At 40.1% G+C, this 21,922-nt stretch overlaps 1 protein-coding gene across 3 annotated transcripts; it reads right to left on the bottom strand.

The window, feature by feature from the left end:
- Window positions 1-199: 199 nt before the first annotated feature.
- On the bottom strand, window positions 200-21,857 carry LOC138588308 (CSC1-like protein 2). 3 transcript variants are annotated; one of them, XM_069658345.1, is made up of 24 exons: window positions 21,827-21,857; window positions 14,615-14,836; window positions 13,983-14,062; window positions 12,637-12,678; window positions 11,439-11,529; window positions 11,298-11,335; window positions 11,036-11,178; window positions 10,624-10,675; window positions 10,423-10,531; window positions 10,259-10,329; window positions 9,689-9,769; window positions 8,891-9,014; window positions 7,844-7,977; window positions 7,599-7,736; window positions 7,131-7,284; window positions 6,862-6,968; window positions 6,680-6,766; window positions 6,502-6,567; window positions 6,246-6,408; window positions 5,514-5,619; window positions 5,159-5,326; window positions 4,914-5,029; window positions 4,742-4,810; window positions 200-3,483 (listed from the first exon to the last, which is right to left on the bottom strand). In XM_069658345.1, exons 2-24 carry the CDS (start codon window positions 14,810-14,812, stop codon window positions 3,304-3,306), a joined length of 2,517 nt encoding a protein of 838 aa, XP_069514446.1. In that variant the 5' UTR covers window positions 14,813-14,836; window positions 21,827-21,857; the 3' UTR covers window positions 200-3,303. The 3 variants fall into 3 exon arrangements, with proteins under 3 accessions (XP_069514446.1, XP_069514445.1, XP_069514447.1); XM_069658344.1 differs by lacking the exon at window positions 21,827-21,857 and adding an exon at window positions 21,247-21,509; XM_069658346.1 differs by lacking the exons at window positions 12,637-12,678; window positions 21,827-21,857 and adding an exon at window positions 21,247-21,509.
- Between the last annotated feature and the right edge of the window lie 65 nt (window positions 21,858-21,922).

The raw sequence follows: 21,922 nt of genomic DNA, 5'->3' as shown, positions 1-21,922 counted from the left end.
AGGGGACGAAAGTAACACTAACACTACAGTCATTGAAGTTTCCATAACCGTGAATATCTGCTTCAGACCAACACAAGAAGCGGTTCTGCTGTTAAATACGACTTGCGGGATCTTTGCCGGGTTTTTTGGTAAGTTAAATTGTGTTGTGATTAGTGGAAGGGACAGGCTTTACCAGGGGAACAAAAAATAGATACACATCTTGTTGACATTTTGATTAAATACAGATTTATTTTCAAAGAGCTGGGGGAGAAGTAAAGATATATACAGGATATATCTGTTTTACAGACGGCCCTTTGGAAAGAATGAGAACATGAGACGGTCAAATGCTGAGATCTGATAGTGTTACCCTTTCTAGCTACAAACATGTAAAACTAAAGGATGCAGACACATTAAAACATTCTAATTGTGCAGTTTTGAGGCATTTCAGAGAACACTGAAGAAACAAGCTCAGGACTTCTATTAGAGTGCTCGGCTCTTTACAAAAAAACTGTTTATTTCCAGTGAGTCCCGCTGAATGTACAGATCTAAAATAAGCCTAGACTTGGACGTAGCAAAAGATGGCAGCCATCAGACTGGAAAACAAATGTAGATCTGTACTCAAATAAAATGCCATGGCATGGATCTGAACAGGAAGTTTTGTTGCAGTATAAAACTTAGAATTTCAGGTTAGCTGGTGAACTGCCCTTTTAATTTAAGCTGTGTAAAAACAGCGATCACACCGTTGCTTAAGCCACTTTTATCTTACGAAAAGTTATTGAATTAACCTACATTCAGCGTTTAGACACTTAACAGTTATTAGACAAGATGAGATTATGAAGCATCTCCCTCAGAGCTGGAAAGTTTATACTATTCTGACAGGACACATTCAAAGAGTTCGAGACATCTCAGAGGTATAAAAATGAGGAGGTATAAAATATAAAATCACCGTATCATGACGAGAAGTGCACCAAACAGTACTCAAGTCAGTACCAAAATAATAAACCCATATGTGATGCTTATATAATAACATGGAAACATTTTAGGTTCACCATCACACACTTCTCTGTCGATCATATAAGTGAAAGTAAGATTAGTGCACATTTCCCACAATGGTTCTCTGAGCAGCTGCATGCTACACTTCACTTCTAATGGTCTAATAACAGTAATTGGTCCATTTAATGACAGACTAGTAGTACTTTGCAATCTTCTGTATGTTTACTGGGGCCGCTCATAGTGTCGTTTGATTAAAGAGGGAATAAAATGACAGATAAATCCTGAGTAAAGTCTTAACGTTTTGGGCACTGTGTTGTTTCAGTTAGTATCTTTTGTCTGAAGGTGCTTAATATGGCTCGGGCGGATCAGGAATATGTTCAGTGGATAGTTCTAGGTTTTTTGAGTTAGAGTTGTATAAGGTACTTGTCAATACAGAGTGTTTATCCTGCAGTAGATGACAGTAATCAGCAGGAGTACTGACACAGAAGCTACGTACCACTGTAGACGGCGTTTGGAGCAAAAACATACTTTAGCAACTTAAGAAATAATATCAAAGGAAAGGGCTTTCTTACAGCAAGGTAAAATACTCAAAAACATAGTGTACACTTAAAGTGACATTGATTTTATTAAGTGGCTACCTTGTCCACAGTGGTACATAGCTTCTCTTCTGTGTCTTAACTCTTGCTTGCTTCTCCAAACAGGCATCCACTGCAGGTAAAACACGGGCTACTGATCAGTACCTCCACTTAAAAAAAACCCAAACTATCCCTCTGAACATTTACTGTGATTCACAACCAACTGTAAAGTTGTAGTTCATTAATATTGCACATACAAAAGTTAAAGTGGAGCTAGAGATGGTACATTCAATTGTGGAGGGATAATTTATTACTTCTAAACAACTCAGGAAGACATGTTTGTTTGTTTTCAGTGGGCAGTATGGGATGTAATACAGTAGTATTTAAAAGCATAAAGTTAAGCTGTCCAATGAGTATCCATGGGTGTAATCCTCTTTTTGATGTTATCACCAATATTGCGCAATTTGAGCGAAACAACCTACAACTCATGAGTACTGGCAAATATGAACGTGTAACATTGCTCAATGACCACAGGTACAATAAGCTACGTGTCTACATTAAAGTTTACACTGAAGAAGACCTGACACAGGGCTAAGCGATGAGACGGATTAGCTCATCAGCAGCCACCTAAACTGAACGCTATTTTCAAAATCTCTACATAAAGACGTAAACACAGGATCAATGATACAAATGAGAACAACAGATAAAGAGAATCAGTCACAGTGAGTATCATTTGAAACTGACCCAGAAAATAACCCAAACGGCCTTTCTCTCCACCCTCTGAGCAACACAGAAGGATCTGCAGGCTCCCGGCCTACAGTCCTCCTGCAGCCGTGCAAATGTTTCACCCTACTGAGGGCAGCTTCAGTAGCAGCAGTCCAACAGCAGTCCCGACAAAGGCTCAGAGACTGAACGCCATCAAGAGTCTTATTAATGTAGTGTGCCAAGATATTAGTTACCTTCTTCCACAGTTTAGGGGCGTAGCAAGCTTGCTAGCATTTAAGATTAAATGCCTACAAATAAATACCATGTCAAAAAAGGATATATTACAAATCCAGAGTTTTGGAGCTGGACAGTGTCAAAGCATCAGGAGTGTTAGTAGCAATGACTTTTCTTCTTTTTTGTTTTTTCTTGGAAGGCTTTCATGGAATTGGAAGAACCGTTTTGAGACCATCACATCTGCATTTACAAAGCTATCTGGTGGTTTGGAAGAACTTAGCTCACACCAGCTGTTTACTGAGAGGAAGTAGTGCAGACAATTAGAGATACTGGCAAAGGATTTTAGGGAAATCCCTCCACCCTTTGAACTGGAAGGCATGCTGTACCACAGTACCTTAGTGAAACTCGAGCTTACAGGACAGGTCCTCTCTTTCAAGTGCAATAATGTTAAGGAAATACAGACAGAACTCACTCCCCTGACAAGACAAGGCAAATTCTTCATTTGTGCAGTAGTGTCTTTTTTTCATGGGTCCATGTGCAGTATTCTGGGATGTGCCTCGGCTATATCGGGGCAGAGGGATGTTGCTGCCCTTGCATTATCAGAGAAGGTTTCCTCTGCAGGTACACAGACCCAACGAAGAGTCCATGAGCGACAATCCGTTTAATCCTTAGTAGACAGTGTGCTTATGTTAGTGTAAAGTTCCACCATAGAGGTTGAGATGCTTTGGAGAACTGTCGGATCAGTTCCTGGTTTAATTCACATATTCAGTGCACTCCTCAAGTTAAACTTGGGGGATTTGTTTCATCCCAGGCAGTATCAGTTCCGCACTTCATGATCAATGAGGCTGTCCTCACCAGACTGGAAGTCCTCATTCAGGCCATTTTCCACATTGATTATTTCCTCGTCCTGCGAGGACCCCTGGCCGTCGTCCTCTCCGCTGCCTGAGCCGGCCTCCTCTAAAGCCGGGTCTTGAAGTACCTGAGCAATGTAGCTTTGCTGTAAAGGAGAAAATTAAATTAAATGTTAGAGTGTGGTAGCTAGTTTATGTTTCAGAATAAGTTTCCCTTACAATTATGATTTTTTAATAACAAATCACTATAAAAGATGCATGTTGATGCCATTCTCTGTTTATACAAAGGAACCTGGGACAAGCTACGACTAATGGGACTATCTAAATTATTTATCTAAACATTTGAAATTCAAAATAAACAATAAAAACATGTAAACAAGAGGTTATAATACCGCCCACACACAGCATACTGATCTTTCTAAGAAGCAAGGAACAGTTTGCTCTAAGACACTAAAATGAAAATGAACGGATCCTCTTTTTTACCCAAAATAAACAGAATTTAAAGCCTGAGGATAATACTGAGCAACCCATACAAAGCTATTCACAAAAACAAACCAAAGGTATATATTTCATATAATTGAAGTAAAAAGCATTTCATTTGCAAACTGTTACCTCTATCTCTTTCATAAATGCTTTTTTTGTTACTAATCTTTGTTCTTAAATGGGGTCTGTTTTTGTGCTTGGTTTACAAATGGTGGCATTTTTCTTTCCCAACATTTAACCAAACAACTCATATTTGTATCCAAAGCTGTCATTAAAATGTTTTGATATGTACTGGATATAACCACAAACGGCGGCAGATATTTTTTTCTTTTTAAGGCAATTTCTAGACTTACACAATTATTATTGAAAACAGAGTTTTTGCCTCCTTCGTTTCCAAAAAAAACTCAAGCATGGTTATAAAAAATCCCTGCCCAAACGAAAAGGCAATAACACGACAGAAACCGTGTCATGAGAATGCAACACAAACAGGCGTCGATATAACCCGGTCACGCAAAGAAGAGGAAGAATCGTGGCCAATCAGAAGTCTGAAAAAATCTATCCCGACGCCTTTGTTCCTCAATATAGTAGATGAGTAACTGTACATATATGTGTAAACAAAGGAGATAACGGCGCACAGCCTGATGTCATGAGCCAAACATGCCGTTTACCCCGTCTACACGTCTCCGTGGAAACGGAGTTTCTAAAAGTCTTCATCCTGGAGTTTTACAAAAGATCAGTTTTCAGTGACCTAACAGCGTTTGTGTGTGTGGATGGAAATGCAGAGGAAAAACATGCGTTTGGAAAAATACCAATGTACGTTTACATTTGGATTACAAGAGTATAAACTGTTTTGTTCTGGAAGTCTGCCCATCTTTTACCACTGTATGATCTGATGGCTGTGAAACAGAACTGAATACATACCGCTGCACTGTTGGAGGCAATAATGGAGAGTGCTTGCCCATTCTCGATCCCATCCACATGGTTGTCAATCTGTTAAAGAAAACATAAGCATTTAACAACAGCAGCTAAATAAAATACTGTAATGAAATACAGTTGAATTTAAAAATGAGTAATAAAGGGGTGTATTTTGTACCTTGTAGTTGTGAGCACTGAGATATTTAAAATGCCCAAAACAGACGTGGGAGAGGCAGATGATGATTGTGATGATCAGAACGATGAGCGTGAACATGGATGTTGCAGCTGAAAACCCTGGGGGAAGAAAATGGTAGGACATTTGTGTGACAGGTGCTTGTACTTTGTAAAGTAGAAGATAAACTGTAATTACATTTGAGCATGTGTTAGGACATTATTGGCCTGCAGGGGGAGTCCTCGTCTTACCCGAGCGCATAGTGGAAAAGAAAAGAAGCCAAAAGAGGCAGAGAATAGGAGCGGCCACCACTTGGTTGACGGCTCCAGAATGGATCTTCTTGTCCAGTTTAGACGGCAGATAGGCATAGTACATGTTGTACCTGTCTGCTAAGTGTTTCAGTAGCATGTACATCAGGCCTGCACAGAGAAGGGAGACAAAACAATTACTGCAACTAATCCACTAAAGCCGGCTGATAAGCTTTTGTATTAAGAACAGAACCTCAGAGGGCTCCCCGTCCTCTGTATGTTTATCCTGCAGCCATTTAACTAGCTCACTAATTTGATGTTGAACAGCAGTAACCCAGTAATAAAAGGCAGAACTCACCAAAAGGGACGATGATAGGGCAGGTGATGCTGTAGGTCATAACCACAGTGAAGACACACATCATCCAGGCATAAGCTGCCCCGAACTGGAACTCGTATGCTTGGTGCTGTAGAAGCAGAATGACAAAAAACACAACATTTAAACATCTGAAACTTAAAAGTAATAATCTTGAAGATTTTCATTTAAATAAATGTCTGTTAAGTCTCTATCACAGAATGAGGTAACACAATGGTGATTGAGCCGATGGCCCGCTGATGAAAGCCTTTGCATTTGCAGTATTATGGACTCGGTGTCTGTGGTGACATTTGTGGAAAAAAATCACAAGCGGCGCCCAGTTAGTGACGCGTTTTCCATCAGCCAGCAGTGGTTGGTCTACTAGAGAGGGAAGGCGGAGCTAAGCGGCTGCTTTGCCAGCCTTTGCAAGTGTTGCGAGTAAACAGTAATCTACTATGGCTGAACAAACAAAGAAAAGATGGATGACTACAGATACAACTTCAACAAGAAGTGAAAACACAAAGAAAAAGAAACAAACTCGACGTTAAAGGTGCCGCCAAAGAGAACGAAACTGAGATCTTCCAGATTACAACTTAAATATCTGCCTCTCATAAGCTGATTGACACAATAAAAAAAGTATTTCCAACCTAAAAACTGTAAAGTATTAAGTTTTAAACCAACTACTTTATGGGTAATGGACTCAATGATTTCAACAAAGTAAGCAGGGAACACACTTACCCTCTTCACGTTCCTCCTCTCTGCTGCTGAGCGAGCCAGAAGGAGGCGGATCATGTACATAAGCAGACCGGGTATCCTCAGCAGGTCCATGGCGTTACCAATGAATGCAGATGCAATGACATAGTTCACGAAGAAGGCCCCATTGTCAGGAAGGAACACACACCTTAAGGGCAACGAAAAAAGTCAGTATTGCTGTTTATTTTCGGCATTCACATTCCATCCTGTTCTGCAGCCGTTAAAACATTAAGCTACTCACTCAAATCTCACTTTAGCATCATCCAAGAATTTTTTGTCAAACAGCCAGCGGAAGAAAACGTCCAAACTGCAATGATACAAGGAAAAAACTGAATTATCTAAACAATGAATGTGAAAAAATGATTTATATTATATTTTATTTAATACCGTTGCAGGGAAGAGATATATAAATCCTATACCTGCTGAGACCAAGAGAGGGCAGCAACAGGACCATGAAGATCAAGAAAGTGTAGCATTTATGCATGGTGGTCCTGTTCTCTCCGGACCTACAAGTAGAGGAAGGAAATATTTACACTGGCTTAATTAGAGACAGACTTTGCTCACACAAATGCAGAAAAAAAAGAGTAAGTGTAACACATACCGGGTCCAGTGGGCTTCGAAGAACGCAGAGTAGTAGACAATGGTAGGAAGTAAGGCGGAGAAGGACCACAGAAGGAGGGTGGGGAAGAACTGGGTGATGATTGGATTCTGGAGAACAGATCGGAGAGACATGGACATGTGTCAAGAATTCCTGTCTCCCGTGCAAACCTTTAAAAGGTATGGACTTATAACGCTTAGTATTGCCGAATCACGAAAGAAAGAAATGCAAGAAATCAGACAGATAAACAGGTTTAAATGTTCCACACTCACATTAAGGTACTCCACCGGTTTGGTGACATTGAACTTGTCCATCGTGGAGATGATGATGGCGGGGGTGGTGAGGAAGAAGAGGAGGATGAACAGGACAATGTTGATGATCAAGCAGCGGAGCCACCAGGAGGCTCCTCCCACTGACAGATGCTCCCTGTGGGATAAAGGTTATGTAGCGGTTAGAGGGACACTGGACGATGACCCGCAGTTATGGACACAGCTGCCCGGTAAAGTGATACTGCAGCTCAAAAACTGGTTTGTCATCTGGACTGAGAAAGACTCTTCAAGTCTGATCATTCCAAAGCAAATCAATAAGTCTGTGTTTGTAGAATTCCTTCTGGGCATTTAAGAGCTTATATCCTGCCAAATGTAACCACCCTTTTCAGCTGGAGCATTCAGTAATGAATAAAATAAATGTCCGTTCAGCCCAGTTTGAAGACAGAATTTGAGTCCTGAATGAGTTCTTACCAGTACACATTTTGTGGATCAGGGGCGTAGCTGACAGTCCAGTTGTGTGTGTGCAGCTTGGCACTGAATTGAGAGCTCTTTGGCTCCCGACGGCACTGACAGCCCTGACACTTGCAAGCATTAAAGTCTTTCAAGATTCTGAAACAAACAAACATAGACCAGTTATTAGACTGGAGGAAGAGCTGAATAATCCGCTAATCTTCAAGAATACACATTGACAAATTTAACCATGTTAGTGTTCTTACATGGCAGTCATGGACTCGTTCTGGAAGGTGACAAAGGCCATTCCCAGCGGCTTCCTGTTAACCTTTTCTCTCTCCTTCCTGTAGTCATCTTTGAGTTGTGCCTCCAGCTTGGTATAGTAGCCCACTGCTTCTTCCTGTGAGGGACAAGGAAATCAAACTCAGAGTGATGTTTGTTTTTTTATGATAAATGGAACTACTTTTATTTTCTATGAAGTTATGGAAGTATCAATACTCATCTCACAATGTAATTATCAAATATCAAACTATAGTTTGTCCTTTAAGATGTTTTAATTGCCTTAAAAATGCTTTTTTGGGGGGGGGGTTAGTTTGCACAGATTTTATTTCTGTTTTAGAATTTTTTGTTACCTTTGTCTTTGTGTTTAGTTTAACATCTTTGACTCTTTTAGTCAATCTTTCTTTGCAGATTCATGAATAAATCAAATACAAAAATTACAGGAGACACACATGACTATGACGTCAGAAAAAAACAGATAACCATTGTGCTTCAGTTTACTAATAAGATGCTTATGGCCAATTTGTTTGCATCATAATGAACCACAAAAGAGTTCCACTTAACTACTCATCATATTTACGCTAATCTGCTTTTCTCGTTCAAGTAGTAGTATTTCACTCTAGCATCTCTCGCTGGGCCGTTCCTTTCGGGGGGAGGGGCGCAATGCACCCTGGGTGTTGTAGGAATGTAGAACGGGCGAAACCACAAGCTGTTTGTAGAACTTTCTCCACAGCTATGGCGCCAATTTCAAATATTATTCAAACTTTACAGCACAGCCATAAATGTAAAGGGAGGATTGTGAGTACATCAAAAATACAGGGGACAATATCTTAAACTTTGTAAAGAGAAGGTTGACTACAGATTTTATTGTACATATGGTTTGGTGGCTCATCTAGGAGCAGACACCAGCATTGCTTTTAACATTTTTGCTACTAAAACTGCGATTATCCACTCTCTATCTTCCTCTTAGAAACTTTGTTCAGTATCAGCTGGTGTCTTGTTCTCAGATAAAGCAATGATACGGCGAGTCTGACCTCCTCACAGCCTTTGATGATGCAACAACAGAGGTGTCCACATGGTTTGGGATTGATCATGGTGGTGATGTGCTCTTTGGCCTGCAGGTCAAGGAAGAATTTCTTGCTGCGCTCGGTCTTCTTCCTGCATGCAAAAAAAAAACGTCAGCTGTGTCAGACTGAAGAGGGGCCATTTTACTGAAACAAGCTCAAGTCCTGGAGCTAAAGAACGCTTTGCATGTACAACCCAGAACGCTGGGAGGGTAAACACAGACACACATACAGCTCGGGAAGAAAATAAGACACCACTGCAAAAATATGTTGTTTGACAATTTGTTTGTGTGTGCGTTTGTGTAAAATTAACTCTCTACCTACTTCCAAATAAAATATTCTCCTTCAGGTCTTTTATTTGCAGAAAATGACAAAACCAAAAGGTGCAAAAATTATGTTTTTCAGACCTCGAATAATGCAAAGAAAAATAGTTCATGTTCATTTTAAACAACAGAATACTAATGTTTTAACTTGGTGGCGGTTAGCTCAGCGGTTAAATCGGCAGCCCATATACAGAGGCCACAGTCCGTGACGTGGCGGACCCCAGGCTCAACTCCCGCCCTCGGCCCGCTGCTGCATGTCATCCCCAATTCTCTCTTCCCCTGTTTCCAACACTATCCACTGTCCTCCTATCTAATAAAGGCATGAAAGCCTAACAAATTTCCTTTAAAAAAATGGGCCATGACATGTAGAGAGCTATGCTGATTTAAGGAACATTTGGAGTGGTCTCTTATTTTTTCCCCGGAGCTGTATAGAAAACACTTTTACCTTTCAGAGTTCAAATACATCAGCCTGGCCACATTGTAACAGATACGAGCTTCCAGTACATTGCAGTTTTCATACGCCTGCCTGTTAAAATAGAGCAGAGAGGGAGAAAGTTAGACAGCTTAAAGGAGCACAAATGTAGACATACAGGACTTGTACTTTGTTTGAAAACACAGCATAGGGTGTTTAAAGTAAATGACATACTTCTAACACAAAGATATAACATTGGCAAGTCAACAAAAAGGTAAGGACTCCATTTGTGTGATGCAGGAGCAAAGATAAGATTTTGATTCATTCTATTTGGCTGAGCACGAGCTGAGCCCAACACCCCCTCCTCAGCCTTCAACCATCCTGACACATGACTTGCATGCTCCCACTCATCTGGCTTCTATTATGGACAATTACACACATATAGACCTGTCATTGTCTGATCCCAGCCTTATGGACAGCTGCTTTTAACAGGAAAGAGCATGGCTCTCATACACCTTAATACAGCCACTGCACAAATTACTGCCATTTAAACAGACAGATTTCAGTGGAGGCAGGCTACCAGTGATCCTGAGAAGTGCTTACTCAAAGTGTTGCCTTATCTCTGTCTCCTCTGCGTATTTGGAGATGCCATTGACAAATAAAGTGCGCTTCACCTGCGGGGAAAAGACGACAGAAGAATTACCAACCAAATTCAGACCTGTGTGTGTGCAACGAGTTTGTTACATTTCTGAAACAGTGCCACCCACCAGGTCATCCTCCTTGTAGTGCATCTTGGAAGTGTGCCGTCGCATGCTGTACACCGTCAGTAACAGGTAGAGAAATGCAAAGATGGTGTGCAGCCACAGTAGCGCATTACTGAGGAAATAAAGAGCATAAAAGTATTAGAAAATGAAGACTCAATACAAAGCTTCAAATGACAGTGTGTAATATATTCAAGAATTACTCACTCTGCATTCAAATTTGCTATAGTGGTTCGCCCAAAACTATAGGCGTTGTTTTCTGTGGGGAAAGAGGAAACAAGACATTCAATGTACAGTGAGGAGTTTTTAACTGGTCATGAAACAGTCTTAATTTAATACTGAGGCCTTTATACAACTTATAAAAGCAAACCAGACCATCAGCTACAATTCAGACGAGGAGCAAGAGAGGCTTTCTTTACATTTTTAGTGCATCTTCGTATTGAACAGCCAAATCTGACTCAAAGAATTCTGATTTGGGTACAGCCCTAAAGGTTTTTCAATACGGGGCCAACATGCTAGAGCAGGCTGCACGGCTTATTATATTTTTGTTTATGGGGAAAAAATTATAGACAAAAAAACGACACAAAAAATGCTCTTTACACAAGAAATTCTGACTCACCAAGTAGATTTCCCGAAAAGTTAACAGGCAAGATGATGCCCACAGAGAGCACGCCCACCACCACCAGCAGGCCAATGATGTGTCGCTGAAAGGACAAGTAGTGTACTGCGTCCTCGCCACACTTCTCCCTTATCTCTTCATCCCTACAGGGAAACACACAGAGTCCACTTCTTAAGAGGAATTCAAAACAAACAAAATATTTCATTGTGATCAGCGTTCCCTTTAGTTTTATCTCCAACAAACTGCGAACAGGTTGACTCACTTGATGCGGAAGATGGCGGTTAGCCAGGAGCAGAAGCCCTAAAACAGAAAAGATGTTTGAACAGCTTTCATATGCACCATAAAGGATATCCTTGATGAGAGGACTCTTCATTTTATCCTGTAAGAACAATAGCATACTTACTGTGTCCCTCTGGTCAATGTCCACTGAGCTGGAAACTGAGGTAAGGCGCTCATAGCGTTCTGGTGTCTCTGATGTCAAAGCAGAGGCCACACTGGAAGCAGAAAACACAACAATCTAACATCAACACCTTTGATTTGCGTCTCATGAGAGGGGGATTACCATCAGTACGGAAGAGATGACAACAGAAAACACACACACACGCCCTGAAATGAGACTGAAGAGATTCACCCCTGTTTGCCCTTTGTGGGCTTGACACAGGATTTGTATCGGTTAACCATTCAACCACAGGAGCAATCTCTGCAGCCACATTTCATGCAGCATTAGGAGGCTACATCACACAGGTTGAATACACCACCACTGTGAGAGGAAAGGTTGTGATACAAAGTTAGGAGGCTACAGAAACAACATTCACAGAGGAAACAACAGAAACCCACCAAACATCGAGAGGTTGATTAATGGAGTTTTATCCAGCAGAGCCACAGGTCACAGCTTTAAGACGGTGATTTAAGAAGATAATACACTTTTATTACACTCCCCTGTGAGGTTGTTTCAGGTCAATTCATACATAGTTATAAAAATATGAGGAAGACCCAGGCTCTGCTGGAATTTCAACATTGATTCTGTGCTCAAACTACATAAAAGGATGACGTCACTCAGGGCTCTAAGAGACCTCTAATGGAATGAGGAGAGAGCCTGCGGCTGTAATCCACCGTCAGTCCTCCTCTCACATTCCTGTAAGAAGTAGGAATGGCTCATCAGCTCTAGTAGACAGGATACTGTAGGCGCACCATGTTAGGGCCTGTCTATGAACAGCACAATCAGGGGAGTATTACCTCTCCCTGTAAGGATCCTGTCTGTGCAGCTCATGTGGTGCGCTCACAGAGAAGAAGTCCATGCTTGATAAAGAGGTCAATACACAGATTAGCACACACAGATCTGATTAGGACAGTGAGAGAGGACAGAGACACCCGACAGCAGACATACAAGAGTGATGAGGAGAGGGAGAATGATTAGGAGCCTGGTACTGGGAAACGCCTGGAGGAGGAAAAAAAACACTACACCATCAAGATGTGAAAAACAGGCTGAAACCCACAGCGGCCTGGGCAGAGAGGACAAGAGTTATGAGTTAGGTTAACTACAGAGAGGGGATGGAGAGAAGAAGAAGTTAGTGCCTCTATGATACGGAGAGATGACCTACTATTCCCGATCATCCAGGCGACTGTACCGCTGATCCATTCTTCTGGTGAAAGGAGAAGCAAAACAAAGCCATTCAGCTGATTTAAGACTAAATGTCCCTGTTGGTCAGTAAGTGCGCTGGTTCAGAGAAAATCTGGGGGAAGCATTTAACACCACAGGAATACCAATAAAGGTTTCTCTTTTTCTTTTACATATTATCCAGCCGGCTTTTGATACAATTGTCCTTTTAGAGCTGCAACGATTGATCGATCTCCAGAACATTTATTGCAAAAAAATTGTGATCATCAATGACTTGTTGGGTTGATTTCTCCAGCAAAAACGTCAAACGTTTGCTGGTTCAAGCTTCTCAAATTGAAGGATTTGCAGCTCTTTGTAATTTCATAGATTAAAAAGTATAGAAGCGTTGTTTGACAAGTTTGAAGACATTAGTTTGGGCTCTGGGAAATCTGGGAAATTGGGCTCTGGGAGTCAGGGCTTAAGCAGCTTGAACGACACATCAAATTTATACCTCATAATAAACGATTAATCATGCTCTCTAGCAAGGCCTCCGATTCACATTCAGATGTTGCAGGAATGTAATAGACAGGCGCTCATCTCAAGTCAGCACAGTGTCATGAGACAACAAACTACACTTCCTGTCTGTTACAAACGTGTCTCACGCTGCCACCCCCCTCCAATCCTCCCTCCATGCTGCAACCCCCAATCTCTGCTCAAAGCAGCTGCAAAAACAGTGAAGCTGCAACATCACACAGACACAGCAGGGGGATGTATGTGATGGAGCACTGTGTTATGAAGTTTCCAGGGTTCACAGTCAAAGAGGTCTGTAACTGCATCGCTCCTTACACTCTTTGGCTGCTTATTCAATCAGGGTGCAGACATCAGTTTAAAACGCTTATATCTGGCAGCCTATAATTATTTAATAATAGGAAATTCCATAATGGGCGTAGATGCAGACTGTGGCTTTAAAGTGGTTTGGGAATGGATATAAAGGGGATTTTAATTGCTTACAGTTTCTAATTATTTGTTTCTTTTCCCCCCACTTTTCTCAAAGTGAATCAATCAACTAACAAGTGACACAGCGTCACAGTGTCAGAGGGCATTTCCATTAAAAGGGAAACTGCTGACGCTGACTTCCTGTCTGGAGTATGTTCCTTGCGATGTCTGCGTCTGGCAGAAAAGTAATTCCACCCTCAAAAGAAGAATACAGATATTTTTTGTCTCTACCAAATTTTAATTATTCTACATGTTAGACAAAGATTGTGTATCAGTGCATGTGACCATAATGTTTTTTTCTTTCAATGTCTCCTAACAAGTCAGCTCTGGTGCTTCCAGTTGTGTCCTAATTACCTGTCAGCGTCAGTCACCAGAGCCAGGCGCCCATAGTCCCATGCTACTTTTCTCAAGAAGGAGAACACAACCAGCAGCATCTAGAAGAACAAAACAAACAGCAGCTGTAAACACTTCTATATCCTTTATTTACATTACAGATACCAGCTGAACACAAGTTACACAACTGCTCGATGGTGTTTATCCTTTAAAAACACCTTCCTGGAAGTATTTTATGTCAATGCTAAGGGCTTCGTAGAAAACACACAGCCTGACAGGCAGTGTCGGGGAGCTGTGAACGATATGTAGTTCAACATTTTCTGTAGCTTGCTGGTAGTCCTATTATATTCATATTTACATTCAAGTAGTTAATTAAGTTTTTTTTCCCAAATTTCCCCCCAGGGATTAATAACGTATTTCTGATTCTGATTTTGGCATTTCGTTATACACTGAAACTACAAACAACTTACAGGAAAGTAAGGTTCAAGTTAAATTTTGTTGTTGTTACTGTTTAAGTTATAGTCCAGATTTGCTCAGTACAAAATATAACATTCCTGCTGTTTTGTCACAGTCAAAAGCCCAGGTGGGATTGTTTAGTTTAGGACAGGTTTTGGTCCGATTTGGAACTCCATTTGACCGACAGAAGAACTCACCAAGAAGCACATAAAGTCAAGTGCAAGGACAGTAGGCACCCCGCCGAAAGGCAAGCCCTGGAGCACTGTGCTGCGTATTCGGGCCGAGTAACAGAAGTCCTTGGAGGTGACATTGGGCGGCTGGGTTGGGCAGCTTTGTGAATTGGAGCATCCTTGCACCCCCCAGATGGCCATTGTTAATATCAACACTCGTTGCATCACTCACTGCAGCATGCTGACAACCTGTAAAGATGAGACAAGTGTTACAACACCAAATATGCTGATTTTTACTGTTGCAGTCTTGAATAATCAGGCACACTTTCGTTGTCTATCACAGACTAACTTTGAAGAATACCTTCCTGCAGTATTGCAAAAACGGAGAGGAGATGGGTTTGGCACAAGTAGGGTACATACAACACATCACTCAGTAATGGAAAGAACATTATTTAAATGTTTTGTCCCTTTTGCACTTCCAGTTATGGTGTTGCTCTGGTGGTGTTTTTTTGATGCTCCAAGACTAATATATTATATTTATAACTAAGTAGACTACAAATAGCTTGACATCTACAAATAGCTTTGTCCACCGATACATGAATAGTACACTACCAGTAAACATGATGGTGGGCAAGTCACAGAAACGACTCAACAAATATTAAAAGTAACAGAGCCTACGTCACAACACAATGCTAGCTTAACTGCTGCTAGCAAAGAGAAAGTAGAGATACGAGTGTGTTGCACCATAAATGATGCAAAGCAACTTCTCTAAAATAAATTTGAGGATGTGCTGGCAAGAATAATCTGAATAATCAGGGGTGATTTACATGTGCTCTGTCCCATTCTACTGAGGCTGACATGTCTGCCATGTCATAAGTCACCAGCACACACACACCACCACGTGCTTGAACTTGTTTTAAATGATTATACACTTTCTGTTCCTTGTTTGCAACCACTCTGCATGCTGATGACACATGATTCAACTTTGTACTTAATTCAATATATCTGTAGTAAGTGGAAATTTGTATTCTGAACTCCTAAGCGTATTTTTAAAAAGGACCAAGCAGCTCTTCCCTTTTCCATATTGCAATAGAGACATGTGAGAACATTTAGTTAAATATTCACTCTACTTTAGGCTTTGATACAGTTTCCAAACACCAGAAACAATATCTGGATCTTTAGCTTTTAAGATGTTTTACCTTCGTCAGCAGTAATGGCTGTACATCTTTTCTTTTGTCTAAGCCAGGCAACAATCACTAAGCTTGCCTGAGCTTGTTTGCTGCGTAAAGTCATGTATTGGGGTTTAAGAGAAAGAGTAATTTAATTGGGATAACCCTCACACTGGCAACCTTTATATTTTGTTTCTATGCACTCATCCTTCTGGTCTCTGATGCATTTCTAAAATAACAAGCAGTGGAAACAACAAGCAGTGGACGTAGCAAGCTAGCTGAAAGCTAATGATGGAAAACATTTACAAAACATGAATAGTGTATGAGGTGGAACAAGCCCTATGAGATTACAGCCTCATCCCAAGAACAAAGCATGAGCGCCAATGATCTTAGCAGTTTCCTCCTGACATTAAGGATCTAGACTGATCGTAAAACAATCCCAGATAAAGACCAGAATAAAGTTTGAATATTTCTGTATAGTTGATATTTAAATGCCTGACACTGCTGCCATCGAGTCAGATTTTGACGAGGCAATTGACGGCATGCAATCAGATAAGCCTTTTTTTATATTTGCCACGACAAAGCTTAACAGGAAGTAGTATGTCAGTAAAAGAAGGACTCAATAACAAAGGCAGAACAAGTTTTTCTAGTGATAAAACAATCATAAACGATCCTATTAAAAATAATTACACTCAGACTAAATGAAGTGTTGGAGAAGTCGCGTAGGTGTGCTGATGAGTGCTGGCGAGTGTGTTTGCACAGTTGCACTGCTATACTTGTGCCCTTTGACCCACTATTAGCAGCAGCATTCACGATGCTGCTCATCTGCCCTAACACTAACTCATTTATCCGCTAACTGGAATGCTGTGACATCACTGGAGAGGGACGCAGCCAGAGCGGAACAATAAGCCGATAGAGACCGCAGGGTTCAAATGGACCGGTCTCAACCCAAGGAGGACACAACATACCCCCCTGTGCCTTCAACAACACTGCTGCACATCCTGGACCCAATGCCACGGATCAGACTGTTTAACATTCAACACCAACATCTAAGAAAAGGACACTTCCAAAACAACTACTTACAGATGTTATTATGGTACAGTAAGCCTATATCATGGCTGCACGGTCAGTGTCATAGGAATACAAAAACAGCTCTCGAATGACAGCGATGTTCATCTTTGAAATAAATACGCATCTATCTTTAGATGTCAAAATTCAGGAATGGAGTGATGTTTATTGCAGTTTAAACATAAAATAGATAGTGAGAATAGCTTGCAGCTAATAACAGAGTCAGCTGTTAAAAAGCACTGTAATTATGGCCTATGTTATTGGACCTTTTTAGTCTATAACGGAGATAACATTTATGGATAAAAAGAAGAACTAAAACCTACTTAATAATAACATTTCTTCCTGTTGTGTTTGCATCTGGTTTTATTTTACAGGGGTTTGACATAATAATACCAATACCAGACAATACCATGTAAGTACACTGCGATAAAAGCCTCTTATCTTTTGAGGACTTTAATTAATTGGCAAGTTAACAGCTCCTTCACTCAAAAATTAAGCATTATAAGTTTTTATGGTGGTATTTATTACAGGATTGTGTAATAGAGCCGGGTCCAGATAAAGACTTGTTCACAACTTGTGTTTTAACCTTTGACCTCTTTTTTTCCTGGCTATTTGTCTCTGTGAAAGGTGCTCTGTGAGGTTTTATCATAAATAAACAAAAGTTGTGTTTACTTAAAGCAGTGTTTTCCCAACAAAACACATTAACACACAAAGTCAAATTTGTCAAGTGCCTTTCCTTTCTCACAGAACATTTAAAAGGCCAAGTTTAAAAACAAACTACATACATATATTTTCCATCCATGTTTACTTGCTGCAGTTTTGTAATCCACTTCTTTTGTTGGTGCATTTATACGCTGGCCTGCACATGCTAGCTCACCCTATCATGTCCTTAAGTGCATGCATAATCCAAGCAAATCAGGCACCATGTTAAAAATGCAGTATGTGGATTTGGACCATTATTCCTGTTTGTGATCAAGAAGAGAAAGAGTGGAGGTGCAGAAATTCTGAATTATGTTGATGTTTTCTCCGACCTACATGTGAAATTTAGGAATCATTAAATATAAATCCAAAGTATGTCTGCATTTTTTGTTCGTTCTAAAGCTTAATGATGATTATAACAGCTCAGTGTGATTACAGCATGACTCAGCTGCACAGAAATACTGTGCCACCTCCTTTCCACCTGATGCTGTTTGCTATTCTACCATCATTCTGGTGCAGATTCTCAAAGTACAAAAAAACATGAAAAGAGGCAGCAGTAAATCTCATGCTTGTCAATTTGAAACCCAATCCAGAGTGAGTCTGCTGTTTGCTCTGCAGCTAAAGCAGGAAAAACAATGTGGTTTGTCTGACTGTCTGACATAATACACGCCTGTTTTCTTAGTTAGACCAACAATACAAGAGCATAACATCTAACAGAAGAACCAAATTAAAAGTCATGTAATAAAGCGACTCATTCCAATCCAAGCATGCAGGTACATGTCAAATACATGCTAATAATACGGAAGCAATGCCTAACATTTAGATTTGTCTTTGTTCATTGCCTAACAACAATATGTTATGAATCCGGTTAGCAGCTGTTGAGCAACACCAACTTGACATGCTCCACCTTGCCTTCCCGACAAAATAAAACTGAGTTTAGCAGAGGAGGGACACTAATCAATTCCAACAGTAAGTTTGATTCTGTTAAGCTCTTTTACAAAAGCTTTTAATCCAAATAATGAAACACATTAAAGGTTTCAAATGTAGTATTAACAAGTGTCAAAATAATCAACTTATAAAGCCTTTGATAGACAGATTACTCACTCTTTTCACAACACAGACTACAAAAATACTGTTTCGGACTAATTATATTATCTTCATCTTAATATACCACTCAATAAATGTGTGTCATCTTAATCAAGTGAATTCTCTAACCACTCTGATTGCTGATATTGCAGATTTGCACATATTTGCCTTGTTGGTATTAGCCTGTAAATCATTGACGACTGCTCTTGACCTGAGCTTTGATTTGACACATGATTGTGATGATGCCAGAGACCGGTTTCAAAATCTTGTCACAGCATGTATGCAAAATAAGGGTCGACCCAACACACCTCAATTAACAAGAGTTCAAATAAATCTCTTTGAGTAAGCACAAATGAATCCCCTCATGAGTCAGCAAAAATACGCTGATGTATTATAAGTGCAAATAGGTATAGGGAGGAGATCATACCAAGATTAGATGGGGGGTTATAAAGATATTAGACAGTAAATTAAAGTTGATGCTAGATGATTAAAGACTTTTGAGCCAAATAAAACACAGGTGTACCTATCTTATCTCAAATCAGAAGCACAACAAAAGGTCCTTATCACTGTGGTGTAAATCAAATGAATAATATCATAATAAACGTAAAAGGCCTATTACTATTAAAATTGGATTAATCTGTCAAAAGACTGGAACTTGCTCAGTCCCATATTCTCATTGAAAGGGAAGTCTGGGTTAATTAAAATTTAAAAAAGACCACAAACATTTGCAGCTAGACAATTTACTAACTGTAAAATAATACCACAAATTGTGTGGTTGCAGATTTCTGTAGCTTGCTATTTGATCAATAAATTATGAGGCATCACTTTGCATTCAGCTTGAGATGGGCATTCATATTTGTCTCTCACGTTTTTAGATGCAATGATGGATTCATGCATCAAAAATTTCAATCAAAAATGGTCTTACATTATCATTTCAAAAGGACAGAAGGTAAAAAAAGAAAGAAAAAGAAAAGGATTTTGTTGACAAACAAAAAAAAACGTCTTTGTTTGTTTTGGAGTCAAGCTTTTGAGGCCCTTTGTTTTTTGTATGACTTGAGATGTGCCACACAGATACTTCTACTTGGAAGGCTTTGCATCAATATTCAGTGATGTCACTGACCTGAAAGCAGACAGCTCATGTTTATCCCTTTATAGGCTATGCATAGGAAACACTTAGAGCATTATCTGTCACAGTCAAGCTGTCCATAATGAAACTCATGTCGGTGAATCCATCACCATTTAACCTATAAACCACTGTCAAGAGTTACTCTCCGTCCAGTATTGCTCAAGTACTACTATTGTTAGATAGCTGAGATATGTTAGGAATGACTGATCACCTGCTGGATCTCTGAATGTGTCAAACTGCTAGCCTGAATCATACAGTTAAATAAGCAGCCATTAAAGGGTTTTTTTTCTACGCTGTACTGGCTCTGTCCTGGGAGTGGAACTTAAGTCTTTAGTGGAAGTGTCTGAGCGGAGGATGCTGAGGAAACTCCTCAGTATCACGGACAACACCACTCACCCCCTGCACGCCACACTGGAGTCCTACCAGTGAACCTTCAGAGGTAGACTGAGACCACCAAGGAGCACCCCAGAATGTCTTTTCTACCTGTGGCCATCAGACTGTAAAACTCGTCCTTGATCAGCAGGAGGAAAAATGGAGCATAAAGGATCTTTCATCACCACGTACGACTTCTTCATTAGAGCTATAATACAACTTCTAATATCATGTGCAGTAACACTTTCAATATCAGGTTATATTGTGTTCATTATCATGTGCAATAGCTCCCTTAATATCAGAGGCTTTACTAAAAGTATATCTATAGAGTGCTCTATTATGTGTAATACCACCACTTATGTGCAAATGACTTACCTTTCACTATCCCGTGCAATTTAACTTTTAAAAATGACCATGCACTATTACATATTTAACCAATATAAGGTTTTCATTACTTCTTATTTTCACTGCAAATACAACTGTCAATGTAACTGCCACCCTTACTTTTTAGTAAGCTTTATTTTGTAAATATCTTCTTGTACTATTGTTGTTTTATATTGTTTATTTCACTTACATTTGAGTTATTTTTTAGTTGTTTTTGCACTGTAACTTTGGGGTAACTTTGGGGCAACCTGGCACAAGAATTTCCTTCGGAATCAATAAATTTCTATTCTATATGTTCATGTCGAGTATCTCTTCTTCAGTCAAGCGTTTTTTAAGGGAAAAACTGTCTTCAAAATACAATCATGCGAGAACCTGATGAGGACCATCAGACGAACTTAATCCAGGATTTATAGTTCGAGTGATGCAACAAATACAATAATAAGTGTCACGGTAACATACTTCAAAACTAAATCATCAATATAAACTAACCCGGTTTAGTTCAATGACGCCAACTTTCATCCATTATTGAAACTAGATCACTTTACCAGTGACTTCACTATAGCTCGAGCTCGTCAACGTTAGTTAGTCTTAACGTGCGCTAATGATAACGGGATGTGTTTACTCGTTTATTGTTCTCAAAGCAACCATTGAAGTTAACCAGCGAAGAAGCTAACGACTATCCGCCGCAACTGTTGAGAACAAACACGTTCGTCATGAAATTGCGTATTAACAGAAAGTAATTAAAATGAACTTACCTTGCTATAATACGCAGCAGGGGGAGAAACTTACACAATTAGCTAATGTGAGCTAGCAACCGAAACGTTAGCTCACTTAGCCCCTCGACGTAGCAAATAACAGGTGGAGACTGTCTTACGTTACAGACCGTCGGCTTATTTCCACGTTAAGTTAGACTTAATTGAATCTCTCAGGCCAAAACACTAAGCTAACCGGATAAAGCTGGTCACTCAAACGGGGCTAGCTGTTAGTATTGATGGACAAGTTTAAGCCGCTACTGTTGTGTCTGTCAGCCAGTCTAACAACTATCGCTAACCCAACCAGTCCAACTGAAGACTCACGCTGCCTTCAGGGGATCTTCGAGAACTCGGAGTTTCCATGATAGAAAGTCGTTCTTCCTACTACTATGTTTTCACGAGCTTTAAATTGTAATCTGGAAACAAAAAGTACGGTGCAAAGATTATATGTTGTGTTTTTAGCTCAGATTTGTCTAAATCATTCTGTGTGTACAGCAACTAACGGGTTTAACCATGTACTATATTACATATTACATTGAGAAAAAAGTATTAGTCATTCATGAAATAATAAAACGTTTCTTACTCTGCCGTATTTATGCGGAAAGAATGTCAATTTAGTTAGGCAAGTCGGGTAGCTGCAACAATTTTCTCTGACTTGAGGGGCGTTTACATTAAGTAG

This window comes from Semicossyphus pulcher, unplaced genomic scaffold (assembly GCF_022749685.1).
Source record: "Semicossyphus pulcher isolate SPU_LCO1_2020_fin unplaced genomic scaffold, fSemPul1.0.p SCAF_12, whole genome shotgun sequence".
NCBI classification, from domain to species: Eukaryota; Metazoa; Chordata; class Actinopteri; order Labriformes; family Labridae; genus Semicossyphus; species Semicossyphus pulcher.
The sequence above is the reverse complement of the archived record's forward strand: the minus strand, read 5'-3'. Positions and strand labels throughout refer to the sequence as shown.